At 44.3% G+C, this 17844-nt stretch overlaps 1 protein-coding gene across 4 annotated transcripts in view; it reads right to left on the bottom strand.

Annotated features, from left to right (window-relative positions):
- LOC109921619 (leucine-rich repeat and IQ domain-containing protein 3-like) overlaps nt 1-17391 on the bottom strand; it is a 26773-nt gene extending 9382 nt beyond the window's left edge. For 2 of the 4 annotated variants that reach the window (XM_048601939.1, XM_020521648.2), the window contains exons 1-5: nt 17327-17386; nt 14306-14578; nt 7924-8244; nt 5020-5153; nt 177-276 (exon numbers count right to left, since the gene is read on the bottom strand). In XM_048601939.1, the coding sequence (XP_048457896.1) occupies nt 177-276; nt 5020-5153; nt 7924-8244; nt 14306-14578; nt 17327-17362 (864 nt within the window). In that variant the 5' untranslated portion in view covers nt 17363-17386. Of the gene's footprint in view, nt 1-176; nt 277-5019; nt 5154-7923; nt 8245-14305; nt 14579-17326 lie in introns of all 4 variants that reach the window. The other 2 variants (XM_048601938.1, XM_048601940.1) reach the window with 2 other exon arrangements.
- Nucleotides 17392-17844: the final 453 nt, after the last annotated feature.

Genomic DNA, 17844 nt, shown 5'->3' on the forward strand with positions numbered 1-17844 from the left:
GTGCTCTGATACACAGTCACACCCAGTGCCCCTAGTACACAGTCCCATCCAGTGCCCCTGGTACACAGTCCCACCCAGTGCTCTGATATACAGTCCCACCCAGTGCTCTGGTACATGGTGTCATGTGTCAAAGTAACATGATTTTGTGTGGTACAAAAGGTACAACACTGACTTACCCACACACTGCCATCCTCCAGTACATGGATCCCACGGCTGCATAGCTCAACACTCGGCTTCTTTGTTTGTTCATAGTTGTCATTATGTGAATCAGGAGCACTGGTTTTATGAAATAAAATGTAAACAAACTATAATGTTAGTGATTCGGTCCTGGTTTCTACAAAGTCCAGGCTTTAATAGAACGATGACAACAGTGATGAGAGAATCTGGGACTGTTTTACTTTCAGTAGCAAAGTTGAAGGAGAGATATAATTAAGGTGCTCAGAATTACAAAGCTTTTTGTTCAGGTCAATGAGAAGAAGCTTTTTCGGGAAGCAGAAGCAATGCAGGTCAAAATAAATCAGCAAAAGCCCCAGCCAGGGAGATGAGATGTATTGATATACACAGTGAGTTGTTGGGATCTGGGTCAACACAGTGTGGAGCTAGAGGAACATAGCAGGTCAAAGTCAACATTTTGGGTTGGGACCCTTCATCAGAACTGCCGAGGGCAAAAGCAGCACATTCAATAATAAACTTTGAAGGGGAACTGGAGAAATAATGGAAAAATAAAAACTTACAGAGCAATGGGGACAGGAGAGTGGGACTAATCAGACAGCTCTTTCAAATATAAATATTCAAGGATAAATATGATGACCAAAGGACCTCTTTTTGTGTTGTGAGATTTGATGATGGAACAAAGTATCAATAAAAGTTGTAGGTGCTGATGGTGAAATCTTTGAATCTCACAAATAGATAGAATGTTAGAAGTCACACAACACTAGGTTATAGTCCAACAGGTTTATTTGAAATCACAAACTTTTAGAGCATTGCCCCTTTGTCAGGTGAAGAGAGAGAGAAGCACAAAGACACAGAATTTATAGGCAGAGAGATCAATGGACAAAGACAGGCTGAATAATAAGTCTCTGCAGGTGACCAAGAATGTCAGACGGTGTGAGTAAAGTGTCAACTGCTGAATAATAAGCAAAGGGATGACCTATAATTCAATTAAATGAGGCAGAGAGATAATTACAAAAACTTTTAAAAATAAAGTGGTGCTGGAGACAAACCAAACGGCAGGAATAACATGGTAGGTATAAGAGTCACATGGTGGGGGTGTAACCAAAGTAGTAAGTAAACCAAAACTGTACAAACCAATTAAGGTAGAGAGATCATAACAATTTATCAAGGTGATGGTGTCAAAGCAGGACAGTAAGGAAGATTTTACAGATACAGAACAGTGGGGTGAGGGTCACACATAGCACGACATGAACCCAAGATCACAGTTCAAGCCATCTTCATGGGTACAGAACTTGGCTATCAGTTTCTGCTCAGTGATTCTGCATTGTTGTGTATCTTGAAGGCTGCCTTGCAGGATGCTTACCTGAAGATCAGAGGGTGAATGTTCTTGACCACTAAAGTGTTCCCCCATTGGGAGGGAATATCCCTGTCTGTGATTGTTGTGCAGTGCCCATTCATCCATTGTTGTAGCGTCTGCATGGTCTCACCAATATACCATGCATCCTTGCCTGCAGTGTATGAGATAGACAACATTGCCCGAGTCACATGAGTATCTGCCATGTATGTGGTGGGTGGTGTTCCCACGTGTGATGGTAGTGTCCATGTCGATGATCCGACATGTCTTGCAGAGGTTGCCATGACAGGGTTGTGTAGTGTTGTGGTCGATGTTGTCCTGAAGGCTGGGTAGTTTGCTGCAAACAGTGGTCTGTTTAAGGTTTGACGGTTGTTTGAAGGCAAGACTTCTTTTTCTCTTTATTCATTCATGGGATGAAGGTGTCGCTGACCAGGCAGCATTTATTGTCCATTCCTAATTGCCCAGAGGGCAGTTCAGAGTCAACCACATTGCTCTGGGTCTGGAGTCACATGTAGGCCAGACCAGGTAAAGGTGGCAGTTTCCTTCCTTAAAGGACATTAGTGAACTAGATGGGTCTTTCCAACAATCGACAATGGGTTCACGGTAATCATTAGATTCTTAATTCCTGATATTTATTGAATTCAAATTCCAGCATCTGCCGTGGCAGGATTCGAACCTGGGTCGCCAGAATGTTAGCTGGGTCTCTGGATTAACAGTCCAGTGATAATACCCCTAGGTCGTCACCTTCCCCATATAGAGGCATAAGGATGATCTTGGTGAAATGCTCATCGTCACCGATGGCATTTGAAGGCTGCGAAGAACATGGAGTAGTTTACATGGAGTACTGGACAATGAAGAGTACTTTGTCGGTCATTTCCTGTGTCTGTTTTCTGAGGAGTTTGTTGCGGTTTTTCATTGTGGCACGTTGGAACTGGTGATTGACAGTTGAGCATCATATCCCGTTCTTATGAGGGCGTCCTTCAAAATCTTTAGGTGCCGTACTCATCTGAGCAGATCCAGTGTATGTGCAGGGCTTGCCTGTAGGGATGGCTTCTTTAGCATGTTTAGAATGGAAGCTACAGAAGTGCAGCATCATGGGTGCTGTCATTTCATATTACAAAGGTGACGAGATCTCCAACACTTGGATCAAGCCTACCTACCAAAGCAAATCGTCTGGAGTAATCAACAACCTCCTACTATGATGCAACCTGTACCCAACTCTGTGAACCCTGACCAGGGGCAGGACAAGTGTAATAAAAACATGTTGGAATGTTGGCCAGCTGTTTCCCTCGCTGACGTAGAGATTCAACACTGTCCCCAAGGCTCTGAACTTCACAAACACCAAGAACAAGTTTCCCTCCTACTCTATAGGGAGAACGTTGTTTCTCTTCACACACCTCAAACCAAAACGCTGTACTACATGATGGCATAAGACACCAACCAGAAGTTTTGTTTTACTGAGAACTTAGTGGGTAGGACACATTTGTGTCACAAAGGTGCAACCTCAAGCAAAAAATCAGCTCAAGCTGACAATCCCAGGGCAATAGTGGGAGTCCTATACTGTCAGAGGGTCAGTGCTAAGGGAGTGCCACACTGTCAGAGGGTCAGTACTGAGGGAGTGCCGCACTGTCAGAGGGTCAGTACTGAGGGAGTGCCGCACTGTCAGAGGGTCAGTACTGAGAAAGTGCCACACTGTCAGAGGGTCAGTGCTGAGGGAGTGCTGCACTGTCAGAGGGTCAGTACTGAGGGAGCGCTGCACTGTCAGAGGGTCAGTACTGAGGGAGTGCTGCACTGTCAGAGGGTCAGTAATGAGGGAGGTTTTTTAAATTCATTCAATGATGTAGGCATTGCTGGCTGGTCCAACATTTATTATCCATCCCTAGTTGCCCTTGAGAAGGTGGTGGTGAGCTGCCTTCTTGAACCACTGCAGTCCTCCTGCTTTGGTTGACACACAATGCTATTAGGGAGGGAATTCCAGGATTCTGACCCAGCGACAGTAAGAAACAGCAATATATTTCCAAGCCAGGATGGTGAGTGGCTTGGAGAGGAACTTGCAGCTGGTGGTGTTCCCATGTATCTGCTGCCCTTATCACTCGAGATAGCAGAAATCACAGATTTTGAAGCCTTGGTGACCCTATAGCACAGTTTGTAGATAATACACACTGTTAGCTCTTTGCATCAGGTGAATGCTTAAGATGATGCTTAAGGGTGTCAATCCAGTAGGCTGCTCTGTGCTGCATGGTATCATGTTTTGAGTGTTTTCTGAAGTATTTATCCTGTTCTTTATTCATCAGTTTTAAGATTTTTAACTGGCCCCTTGCTTCAACAGTAGGAAGAAAGTATGAAACACATTCAACATCCAGGAGGCATAGATTTATGGTTTGGGGAGGGAGGTTTGAGGGGATGTGAGGAAAGACATTTTCATGCAGAAGGTAATGGGAATCTGAAACTCGCTGCCTGTAAGAGTGATAGAGGCAGAAATCGTAATAACATTGAACTAGTACTTGGATGTGCACTTGCAATGTCAAGGCAAACAATGTAATGGGCCAAGTGCTGGAAAATGGGATTAGAATTGTTAGGTGCTTGTTTTTGACTGGCACAGACTCGATGGGCTGAAGGGAGTTTTCTGTGCTATATACTTCCGTGACTCTATGACTAAGGATGGAATTTTAAATTTGAGGTGCTGTTGGAATAGGAGCCAATGTAGATCAGGAAGCACAGGAGTGGGGGTGATGGGTGAATCTGCTCCAGTGTGAGTTAGTAACATTATTAAATTCTTCAGGAGTAGTCTTGTAATAAATGAAAATAAATGAAAAGATTTGCATTGCCAGTGTTAGAGATAGTGGTTGATTCAAAGGCAGTTCACTTCCATCCCTTTCTGGAGTGCAGTCACTCTTTTCAATGTTAGTGAGTGAAGCAACACATTATCTACTGGCAGGATCCCAGAAATGGGAAACATACCAAATGACCACACCATCTGTGTATTGGTGGTGTGGGTTCAAGAAAACGTGTTACTCTGGACACTCTGCTTCTTAAAACTGTTGACCAGTCAAATTGTGCATATACAATTCCGATATAATAAAAGGATGACTTGTAATTATTTGCAACATTGAACATAGGTAAAAAGTTTCAAGACATTTTGGGCAATCATGTATCAGACAGAGTGCTGACATCAGGAAACATAACTGAAGACCAAAAATTTTAACTTGGGTTTTAAGGAACGTTGAAATGGAAAAATGGTGAGATGGAGAGGCTGATGGAGCTTACGGTCCAGGCAACTGAAAGTATGACCACTAATAGTAGAGTGTCAAAAATCAGAGATGTGTTGCAAACCAAAACTGGAAGAATTTTCAGAGGTAGGGAGGAGAGAAGCCATGAATAGATTTGAACTCAAGAATGAGAATTTTAAATCACTGTGTTAGTGGATGGTGAGTTAGTACTGGGCATCGACCACAAGGATAATGGATATTCATTTGGAAGTTAATCAACACCTCAACTTTCTTCTTGTCAAGAATCCACGGCTCCATCGCTGAATGATCAGCACCGGAGAGCGATGGGCAAGGATTTTGTTGATGGTAGACAGCAAAGTTCTGAGATGGTTCAACTCACTCTGCCAGGTCGAGATCTGTGTGAGAGGTATAAACACCATCAGGGATTCCACTTCAGTGAAAGATCAAAGTGCTTATTCACACAGAAACAACAATTCATATCTACACAGCACCTTTAGTGTAGTAAACCACGCTCAGGCATTTTTCAGGCTTGTAATCACACAAAAATGTAACATTGAACAAAAGAGAAAACAAAAGGAGAAGAAATCAAACAAAGAGCCAAAATAATGAATCTTAAGGAGCATCTTAAAGAGGGAAGAAAGGCCAGACTGGAAGAGCACAGAGACATCAGAGGAATGTTTGCTAAAGGAGGTTACGGAGAAAGACAGGGGTCTAGGGTCTGGAGTAGGTCACAGAGATAGGGAGAGGTGTAGGGACTGGAGGTGGTTACAGAGATAGGGAGAGGTGTAGGGACTGGAGGTGGTTACAGAGATTGGGAGGGATGTAGGGACTGTAGGGATTCCAGAGATAGGGAACGGTGTAGTGTCTGGAGGAAGTTACAGAGATAGGGATGGTTGTGTAGGTGCTGGAGGAGGTTACAGAGATAAGAAGGGGACAGGCTAAAGGAGGTTTCGGAGATAGTGAGGCGTATAGTGAGGGACATTAATGTCTGTTAGGGAAGGAAACTGCCATCCTTACTTGGTCTACCCTACATGTGACTCAGACCCACAGCAATGTGGCTGACTCTTAGGGATGGGCAATAAATGCTGCCTAGCCAGTGATGCTCTCATCCCGTGAATGAACAAAGGAAAAGAGGGGCAGGAGGAGATTACAGAGATAGGGAGAGGTGTAGGGACTGGAGGTGGTTACAGAGATAGGGAGAGGTGTAGGGATTGGAGGTGGTTACAGAGATTGGGAGGGATGTAGGGACTGTAAGGATTCCAGAGATAGGGAAGGGTGCAGAGTCTGGAGGAGGTTACAAGGATAGGATGTTTCTATGCTGGTTTCCAAACAGTGAAAATAAATCCTGTGCCAGTTTCTAAATTCAGTGCTTCATTTCCTCAGATAGCACCCACCCAACACCCACACTGGGCTCTCAATGATTTATTTATTAGATCGACTATTTTTCTAAAGAATCGACATATACAAGTCTCAGGCTTGGGAAAGACTTGGTCTGAGTGGATTGGGAGAAAGTACTTGCGCTGCAGGATTCTTGTGTAACTTGCATAAACATAATTGGCAAAAAAAAAAGCAGAGAGGGAAGAAGTTTCTTTTATTGCTGTGAGTTATTCTAATCTGGATTGCATTCCTGAAGATGGTAGAAACTAATTAAATGAGAACAGGAAGAGGAGGAGACCATTCAGTCCCTCGAGACAGTTACTAACAATTAATTAGATCATGACTGATCTGAACCTCAGATGAATTTTCACACCTTTGCTCCATATCCATTGATGCCATCTAAAAGAGGTGACAGCATTACGGTTATGTCAATAGACCAATAATCCAAAGCCCTGACTAATGCTGTAGAGACATGAATTCATATCACACACTCCCAGCAGGACAGGCACAGAGGTGGCAGCACAGTGGTCTACAGTAAGGGCGTTGCCCTGGGAGTCCTCGACATTGACTCGGAAACCATGGAGTCTCATGGCTTCAAATTAAAAATGTGCAAGGAAATGTCCTGCCAATTACCATGTACTGTCCTCCCTCAGATGATGAATCAGTACCCCTCCATGTTGAACAACACTAGAAGAAGCAATGAGGGTGACAAGGGTACAAAATATACTCTGGGTGGGGGATTTCAAAGTCCATCATTAAGAGTGGCTCAGCAGCAGTACTACTGGTCGAGCTGCTTGGGTCCTAAAGGACATTGTTGCTAGGCTGGATATGCAGCAGGTGGTGAGGGAACCAAGAAGAGGGAAAAACATACTTGAGCTCACTCTCACCAATCCACCAGGTGCAGATGCTGTCTGTGTCAGTTTTGGTTAGTGATTACCACATAGTCCTTGAGGTGATGAAGTCCTGCCCTCATATTGAGAATACCCTCCATCATGTTGTGTGGCACTATCACCATGCTAAACGGGACAGACTTAACAGATTTAGCAACTCAAGACTGGGCATCAATGAGATGCTATGGGCCATAACAGCAGCAGAATTGTACTCTAGCACAACTTGCAACCTCATGGCCTGGCATATCCCCCACTTAAACATTACCGTCAAGCCAGGGGGTCCACCCTGGTTCAATGGAGAGTGCAGTGGGGCATACCAGGAGCAGCAGCAGGTGTACCTGAAAATGAGGTGAAAAACCTGGTAAAGATACACAATGGGCCACAACATAAGCATCAAGCAATGAACAGACTAAGTAATTTCAAATGGATCAGATCTAAGTTCTGCAGTCCTGCCACATCTGGTCATGAATGGTGGTGGTAATAAGTCACCATCATCTTACCAGATCATAGGACTGCTCTTTCATTAGAGAGATAGACAACTGGTGGTGATTTAACCTAAGGGTCACATGCCTCAGGTGAGGGGAAGAGTTTGGGAAGTGAAGCCCTTCACGGTAACCTCAGCAGTTACAAGAATTAAATCCATGCTGTTGGTGTCACTGACCAGCTGTCCAGCTGACTAAGCTAACCATTGGGTGGGATTTGAACCTAGGTTCCACTGAACGTTATCTATGTCTCTAGAATATGAGTCCCAATGACACCATCGTCTTCCTAATGATTCCCAGAATGACCTAAGTGTACTTTTAAAGATATTGGCCCCTTTTTCCTAAATTACATTCCAATTTTCAACCTGTTCAAAAATAGTTGTTTTTTTCTCTCCACACTAGATATAAGCACCAACCTTTGGAGGGACAGTGAGATGAAAAAAGAAATGTGGACTTAAAGGTCTGAAAGATTTCCTTTGCTGGGAATCCTCAATGATCTCCTCATCTGCGATGACAAAGTGATCCAAGGCTTTGAGAGACAAAATGCCGTTGACAATGTGATGCCGATAATTTGGAACCAGACTGACTGGGGTGTCAAACAGGGTGAGAACAACAAGACTTGGGCAGGAAAACAGGGATTTGACAGTTCTTATGTCTCCAATGATGTTGTCATGGAGAAAGAGGACCTGCAGAAACTTCAGATCGGACCAAAAGTATTCATCTGGGAGATTAATGATCTGATAGTGGAGGAAAAATAAACATATTAGTATATCATAGCCAGTTACAGGGCTGTGGAGAGGGAGTGGGGAGTGGTAATAATTAGTGCTTATACAGGGGAATGGACCCATCCCCATAGAAGGAGACTTGGATGTGGTACAGAGCAAAATTTGAGACGACCATATTGGGTCAGACTCCTGGGGCATTCCTATTTTGGAGTGACCTTGATGAAACTAAGGTCAGTGTAGCATCAGATACCTACTGCGGTGTGTAGTCATTTAGGCCAAGTAAGGGATCAAAAGGCTAATTGTTGCCTTGCATCAGTCTGTGTTGCCACCTCCCCCTGACCTACTGTGTCCCAGGGTTATCAGAAATATGAAAGCAGCTTCCTGGCAGCAGGCAGGAGAGCCACTGGTGCCAACTTTCACTGCAGCCTTGGCCATAATCCATTCTGTGGAGGAGTTTTTCTTTCTAAGGCCTGTACAAACTTTGGGCCTTCTGTTTTTTTGGCAATATTATTCAGTTTTCAAGGTTTGTAGCTCAGGTTGTAGACATGTTCACCAACCGGTGGGTTTGGTTGCAAACGTTTCTTCACTGCTAGGTAACATCGTCAGTGCATCTCTGGTGAAGCATTGGTATTCTGTCCCGCTTGTTATTTATATGCCTCGGTTTGCTGGGGTGGTTGGTACCACTTCCGGTTCTGTTTCTCAGTGGTTTGTACACAGGGTCTAATTCAATGTGTTTGTTGATGGATTTCCAGTTAGAATACCAAGCCTCCAAGAATTCCCTAGCATGTCTCTGTTTGGCTTGTGCGATTATCGATGTGTTGCCCCAGTTGAATTTGTGTCCCTCATTGTCCGTGTGTAGTGAGACAAGTGAGAATTGGTTGTATCTCTTGGTGGCTAGTTGGTGTTTGTGTATCCACGGTCAGTTTTCTTCCAATTTGGCCTAAGTAATGTTTCTCCCAGTCCTTTCATGGTATTTTGTGTATTATACCAGTTTTGCTGGCTGTGGGTATGGGATTCTTTACGTTCATCAGTAGCTGTCATTGGGTGGTTGTTGGTTTCTGGGCTACTGTGATACCTAGGGGTCTGAGTAGTCTTGTGGTCATCTCTGAAATGTCCTTGATGTACGGTAGGGTGATTAGTGAGTCTGGTCGTGTTGTGTCTTCCTGTTGTGGTCTGTCTTGGAGGTAATGAAGGATTGTGCTTTTCGGATATCCATTCCTTTTGAAGACTCCGTACAGGTGCTCCTGTTCTGCTTTGCATAGTTCTGGGTTGCTGGCACCAGTGGCTCTCCTGCCTCCTGCTGCCAGGAAGCTGCTTTCATATTTCTGATGACCCTGGGACACAGTAGGTCAGGGGGAGGTGGCAACACAGACTGATGCGAGGCAATAATTAGACTTTTGATACCTTGGCCTAAATGACTACATACCGCTGCAGGCACCTGATGCTACATTGACCTAAGTTTCATCAAGGTCACTCTGAAGTAGGAATGCAGGAGCCTGGAACTATGCAAAGCAGAACAGGAGCACCTATGGATACCCGAAAAGCACAATCCGCTGTTACCCCCAGACAGACCACAACAGGAAGACACAACACGACCAGACTCACTAATCACCCTACCATACGTCAAGGACATTTCAGAGATGACCACAAGACTACTCAGACCCCTAGGTATCAGAGTAGCCCACAAGCCGACAGCCACCCTACGACAGCTACTGATGAACGTAAAGGATCCCATACCCACAACAAGCAAAACCGGTATAATATACAAAATACCATGCAAGGATTGGCAGAAACACTACATGGGCCAAACCAGAAGAAAACTGACAGTACGGATACACAAACACCAACTAGCCACCAAGAGACACGACCAGTTCTGACTTGTCTCACTACACAAGGACAAAAAGGGACACAAATTCGATTGGGACAACACACCGATAATCGCACAGGCCAAATAGAGACACATCAGGAAATTCCTGGAGGCCTGGTATTCTAACCGGAACTCCATCAACAAGCACATTGAAATAGACCCTGTGTACAAACCACTGAGAAACAGAACCGGAAGTGGTACCAAACACTCCAACAAACTGAGGCATATAAATAACAAATGGGACAGAACACCAATGCTTCACCAGAGGCGCATTGATGATATTACCGAGCAAGGTGACTAAATGTTTGCAACCAAACCCACCGTCTCGGTGAGCATGTCTACAACCTCAATATTATTCAGAGTTCTGGGCTCAATTTCATTTGATGGCTTTGCACTCTCCTGCCTAGCTCAGCAGCACATGATTGCAGGCTAACTCTTGCTGTTGGCCTACCTGTTGGGCCCACTGCCCATCCTTGTGAGGATGATGAATGCCTCTTTATTGGCTGGCTCCCACTGTTTGGCAAAGTCCTGACCTAGCCAAAGTTGGGACCCAGACTCTGTCCCAACACCTAAAATTCTTCGCTGGTCATAAGGTTTGACCCATAAAAGCCAGAAAGGGTTAAAGAGGGTCCCAGCATTCTATTTTACTTGAAAGTAAGTGGAACCATATCTAAAAGGATCATACTGCTTCATCTGAACAATCACCCAGATATATAGGTCCAGATGAGTTGTATTCCACATTCCTGACCCAAATTTTTATATTGTCTCTGGCCATAGGGGGGGTGCCAGAGGACTGGAGGAAAACAAACATAGTTCCATTTTACAAAAAGGGTGGTAGAGACAGACCAGGGAATTACAGAGCAGTGAGTCTCATATCAATGGGGGGAAGATTGGCCGGGTGGTTGACAGTGAAGGTGAAGGTGTCAGGTTACAGGAGGATATACACAGATTAGTCAGATGGGCAGATCAGTGACAGATGAATGAGAGGCTGGATAGGCTCAGGTTATTTTCTTTGGAGCAGAGAAGGTTGAGGAGGTACCTGACTGACGTGTATAAGATTATGAGGGGCATAAACATGAGGACAGAATCTTAGTTGAAGGGTCAATAACAAGGACGTACACTTTTAAAGTGAAGTGCGAGAGGTTTAGAGGGGATTTGACAAAAGATATTTTTCATCCAGAAAGTGGTGGGGGTCTGGCATGCACTGCCTGGGAGGGTAGTCGAGGCAGGAAAACTTAAAACAACCTTTAAAAAGTACTTGGATGAGCACTTGATGTGTCATAACATTCAAGGCAATGGGTCTAGCATGAGTATGTGGAACTAGTATAGGCAGCAGTGTATTTTTGGTGATACAGACTCGTTGGGCTGGAGGGTCTCTTCCGTAGTGTAGGATTTTATTTTATATATTTGTTTATTTGGTATCAAAGAGTACAGGAGGAGACCACTTAGCCCATTCTCCATCTGTAAGCAGTCTCAAACATTTAACCACTTAACAGGGTCTCCCTGAGTCAGATTACAGATTCAATCTCACACTCGGATCAGGATTTTACAGTTCCCTGCCAGTGGGCTCCTCAGCAGGTGGCCTTGCAAGCTTCTCAGGTATCCTGGGTGGGCCCACCCAAATGGAGGTCCTTAAGTAACCGATCATTGACCACTTTAGGGCCACGTCCTACCTAGTCTCAATTTTAAGGTTAGTGGCAGGAGTTTGGGGCAAAGGAGAACCCTAGCATGTGTGCCTGCTGAGGCCTCAGGGTTGAGGAGAGTTCTGCTTCCATCACTGGACACATTTCCACATCAGACACCGACCCAAGTTCTGCCCATGGAGGAACTTCCTCCCCCTGGTCTCTACATGAAGATGCCCAATCCCTACTCTGCACCTCCCCAAGGCTCACTTCCACAGCCCACTATGAGAACTTCTCCTACTCCCCTAGTCCTGAACTCCAGGATTTAGGATCAGGGGACTGCTTTAGGCCTAGTGCTGGCCAATACTGCGATGGGTACCACTGGGATTCAGAGTGGCCAGCTGCTCTCTGAGGCGGGATTCCTTGGAGGGTAACATGGCTGCAGGGTTGCTGTGATTGATGAGAATGTGTTTCCGCTGCCAGTTCAGTGGCTGCCAGGAAACCTCATCATCCAAACAATCCTGTCCTGCAAGCTGATTGTGGAATCCAGGCTGACCCACCAGGGTGGTACTAAAGGGCTACTGATGTTAGAATAAAACAGAGGTGTACAGATTCTTGTGAAGCCAGGAGGTGAAAGGTTATCAACGGGAGGCACAAATGTGGATTGAAATTATGATCAGATCAGCCATGACCTTATTGAATAACAGAGCAGGCCTGAGAGGCTGAGTGGCCTACTCTTGCTCATAATTTGTTTGTATATGTGAATAAAATGCAGGCACACGTTGCTAAGTTGTGTGTTGTGCAGTATTGCTATAGGCCAGTTAACTTAGCATCTGTAATTTGGAAAATGCTGATGTCTGTTATCAAGGAAGAAATAGCAGCGCATTCAGAAAAGCTTAATGTAATCAAACAGAGTCATCATGGCTTTGTGAAAGGGAAATCATGTCTGACAATTTGCCAGAGTTCTTCCGGGCTGTAACAAGCAGACTTGAAGAAGGGGAACTAGTAGGTGTGATGTATTTGGATTTCCAAAAGGTATTCAATGAGATGCCACACAAAGATTTATGGTACAAGATAGGAACTCAGTATTAAGGGAAATTTATTAACATGGATTGATGATTGATTCACGTACAGATGACAGAGTCAGGATTAATGGGTCTTCTTCAAATTAAAAAGATGTAACTACTGGGTGCCACAATGATCAATCCTGGGGCCTTAATTATTTACTCTCTATATAAATGACATGGAAACGGGCCAGAGTGTAATGTATCCAAATTTACTGACATTTCAAACATAGTTGGGAGGTCACATTGTGATGAGGGCCTAAGCAATTGGCAAGGGGATACAGACAGGTTGAATGAATTGGCAAAAACTTGCCAAGTTTAATGTAAGGATGGGGAAAGGTAAATTATTTTGGTTGGAAGAATTAAAAGACTGCTTGTAAAAGAATCAAGAACCAGAGGGCACAGATTTAAAGTGATTCAAGAAAAGGAGCAAATATGAAGCACAAGAAAACATTTTCACAGTGGGTAGTCTGCAATGCAGTCACTAGAAGTTTTGTAGAGACAGGTTCAATTAAGGCATTTATCAGGGCACTGAATGATTATTTCAGGGTATGGGGAAAAAGCAGGAAATTATCAGTAGGTAATTAGGCTTGTTTGACAGACAGTGCAGGCGTAAGTGCCAAGTAGCCTCCTTCTGCGTTTTAACAATCCTGTGAAATTTGGTTGAGTCGTTTGAGAAACTTACTAGGTGTTTGGACCAGGACAGTGTACTTAATGTAATCTACATGGATTTCAGTAAGGCTTTTGACAAGGTTCTACATGTGAGACTGGTTAAGAAGCGAAGAGCCTGTGAGATCCAGGTCAACCTGGATTTAAAACTGGTTTAGAGGCAGGAAGCAGACGATGATGGTCAAAGGGTGTTTTTGTGACTGGAAGCCTGTGCCTAGTGGTGTACCACTGGGTTAAGTGCTGGGTCCCTTACTGTTTGTTGTATGCATTAATGATCTGGCCATGAATATAGGGGGCTGGATTAGTAAGTTTGCAAATGACATGAAAAATTATGTGGAGCCCTGGACGTCCTTGGGCACTTTCTCCGACCAACTAATCTTTACAGTGAATGCATGTAAAATGCACTGCATTGCTGGTTAAGCACACGAGGATGTACAGAGATCTTGATGAAGAACAAATCTTTTGACAGTTCATGCTAATAAACCTCATTCAGTAACTCTTACTGTGCACTGCTAAGTAGTTGTACAGTTCCGGTTACGATTTAATAAATATTTAGATGACTTTCCAAGGTAATCCGTGATATCAGAAGTCACGTGTTAATGCCCAGCTAAAATGTTGGTCTCTGTATAGCTCAGAGCATGTTGCTCTCTAGCCTTATCATCGTGTACAGTGTAACAATAAACACCTAGAAGTCAGGCCTGAGCTAGTGTCAAGACCCAAAGAACTCACATTAGAACCTGACCAAAGATCACCAATATTTCACATTCAGATACAAATCTGACAGATTCTGAAACTTCCAATCATGTGATATTGTTTTTATTGAACATACACCCACATCCTTTATCACTTACATGGTTTCCATGAAGATCCAGCTTGATTAAATTGGGACAGTTTGCGAGAGCATCGATTTTAGTGATGTAATTCCTGGACAGGATGCAAATCTTCAGAGCAGAGCAAAGAGACAAGCTGCCCAAGTTTTTCAGATAATGTCTAGACAGGTTTACTACCACAATCTTATCCAGTGTCTTCTCCTTCAACGTATTGTCCATCTCTCCACATGACAGGATTAATGATTTTGAAGGAGACACAAGGTGGCTTCTGTCTAGCCTCAGATCTGTGAAGATCTGTGGAATATACAAAGCCATCAACTTGTCAGAAAGAAAGCTGAAAAGATTCTGTCTTCTCGCTTTCTCTTTTAAAACAGCACATCATCTAGACTGATATTACAATGCAGTAGAGAAGGAGCACTATATTGTTGAGAGTGATCAAAGTTGAGGTCCTGCTCATTACCTGATTGCTGTGTGTTGGAGCTTTTGTGTTGCATTGTCATGTGGTTGACTTTTAACTGTAATTAGAGCAATTAGGGATGGGCAATAAATGCTGGACTAGCTAGTGATGCCCACATCCATAAATGAATAAAATTAAAAATCCTAGATTAAATAGTGACTACACTTCAAAATATGCTTCATTGGCTGTGCATTCTGGAAATGTGAAAGGCATGATATAAAAGCTTTTTAACCAATTGAAAATGTATTTGGGGGTGTCGCAAGTGATGTAGACTACAGGTCGAAGTTAGAAACTGATTAATCAGAACAATGTTGGCAATGTGAAGACATGAGATTTCATCATGAGAATCAAGCTGTTTAATCTTCTTGCAGGTGACAGATATGTAACTATGGAGGAGCAGAGCAATTCATGTGTCTAGGTGCACAATTCATCAAAAGCTACTGCATCAGCACAAAAAGACAAAAGAAATTTTGGCCTTCCTCTCAAGATTCTGGAAGACAAAGGAGATGATTCAGTTAGGCAGAGTTTTATCAAGATTCCTGCTTTATCAAGATTCTGCATTGGATCTCAGGAAACCTATGTCTGAACCTATGTCACATGGACTGCAGTGGTTCAAGAAGATAGCTTTTTTAATTCATTCACAGGATGAGGACTTCACTGGCGAGGCCAGCATTTATTGCCCATCACTAACTGCCCAGAAGACTGTCAAAAGTTTGCAGCCGCATGTTAGCTGAACTGGGTAAGAATGGGAGATTTTTGTCCCTAAACAACATTTTTGAACCAGATTGTTTCCTATAACAACCGGCAGTGGTTACATGATTACCATTCGGCAAGATTTGAATTTCAGATTTTTAATAGATTCAAATTTCATCAGTTGCCATGGTAAGATTCGAACCTATGTCGACAGAATATTAGACTAAAGTTCCGGACTGCCAGTCCAGTAACATTACCACTACTTGACAGCCTGTCCAAGCACAGTTAGGGATGAATGGTCTTGCCAATTACACCCACATCCTGTGAATGGGCAAAAGAAAAATAATCATGGAGGGTACAGTATAGAGATTCAACAGAATAATATGACGGGCAAAAAGGATTAAATTCTGGGGATTGGTTGCATTAACTTGATTTGTATTCCCTGGATTTCAGAAGGTTGACGGGTGATCTGATAAATTTGATAGGGCAGAAAGAGAACTTAATTCCTCAGGTGCAGGAACTCAGAATAAGAGTTTATAACATTAAAATTAAAGGACGATGAACATTCTTCTCGCACAAATGGGAATGGAAACCTGGTACTCTTTCTCCCACCATGCAAAAGGCCGTGGATCATGGGAATCTATCCTTACATTTCCTACCTTGCTGCCAGATTACTTCACGGGGCCCCATTCTCTTCATCTCTAAAACCATTCCCAGTCACAAAAACCTCCAAGATCTCTGCTATCTTTGAATTTTTGCCTTTGCTGCATCTCTGATTTTGAACCATTGCAGTTGTGCTTCAGCTGTCAAGCCCTAAGCTATGGAAATCCCCATCTGTAAGGCATCCTTTAAAAAAACATTTTGACCAAGCTTTGTTACCTATCTTCTAATTTCTTCTATATGGCATATGGCAAACCTTTGAAAGTGTTCCCATTGTACATTTTACTGCATTAAAGGTGCTACTGTTGTATTTTCAATGATCACTGGTTCTTTGATTCAAAGGTCAGCATTTTATATCTGGAAGGCAGGCAATGTCACCCTAAATATCGTACCTGCTCATAAAACACAATCAAGAGACAGTGAATGTGCAAAAAGAAAGTTGGCCCTCCGTGCATTTCATTCCATTTTCAGTGATGGTATAGTTAAAATAATTTGAGAACCTTTTTGAATAACTGCCCAACATATTACATTTAGTTTTTAAATTGGTCCTCATCTTCCCCGTGTTGAGCCAGATTGAGTCAGCACCAGGACATTCACAGATTGATTCCCACCACACAAATAAATAAAACCCCAGCATCAAAATCTACGTTGCCTTTTAATAACATCATTCCTAAAGTGGACATGAGGATTTGGAAGTTATATCGCTAAGATCTTGCACTTGAGCAGTAGCTTAAACTACGAGGAGCCAATGAAGTATTTTTGAAGGATAATCGCCTGAAATGCAGAAAAGCAACACTGAATCCGTGCGCAGGAAGAACCCCGTAAACAAGAAAGTAATGACCAGAGAGCCATAACCTTAGGGATAAGGTTACCAGGATGGAATGAGGGGCTGTTGAGGCTGACAGGGGGTTCCGTGGAGCGGGGAGGGGGGGCAACAGGGACGGGGTGATTCTGAGGCCGGGGACGGGGGGTGGGGGCGGTGGTTGGAGTATCCGAGGCCGGCACACTCCCCCACACTCGGGAAGGGGGTCGTCCCGAAGACTTAGGGAAGCGGTTCGGAGTCTCTCGGGCGGTGGGGGATCGGGGTGCCTGAGGCCGGCACACTTCCCCCACAATCGGGAAGGGGGTCAATCCCGGGGACTCGAGAGAGTGGGGGTGAGTTTGGGGCGGTGGTGGTGGTGGGGAGATCGGGGTTTGGGGTGTCTGCGGCCGGCGCACTCCCCCACACTCGCCTTACTCCTAGCCGACTGCTCCCGAAACGCCGCCATGTCTGGTCAGCGGTTGCTATGGAGAATCAGGGCAGTAACTGCGCAGGCGTGGAATCAACCATCATCACAGCAGCCTCGTTCTGCAACGTCCGTGAACAATCATAGTCATTATTTCTGGGCACATGAAGAATTTCATCATGTTTAATGGTTGGATTATATGTTCCCGATTGTGTATGTTGAGGTGCCTATTGTATTAATCTCAGTGTCTTTCATCACCAACCCCTTAGTCTCGAGAGCGGATGGTTCCTCCTACGGCGCTGACCCTGTGACCCTGGGACAATGGATGACGCGCAGACGTTGCGGAACGCGAGCCGGAGGCGGCTGAGGGACTTCCAGAAGATTCGAGGTGGGGGCAGGGACCCTCACTCCGCTCCCGGAGTACCTCCCCACCCCCACCCCCACCCTGCTCCCGGAGTTCCTCCCCACCCCCACCCCCACCCTCACCCCGCTCCCGGAGTACCTCCCCACCCCCACCCCCACCC

This window comes from Rhincodon typus, chromosome 10, assembly GCF_021869965.1.
Source record: "Rhincodon typus isolate 14 chromosome 10, sRhiTyp1.1, whole genome shotgun sequence".
Taxonomy (NCBI): domain Eukaryota; kingdom Metazoa; phylum Chordata; class Chondrichthyes; order Orectolobiformes; family Rhincodontidae; genus Rhincodon; species Rhincodon typus.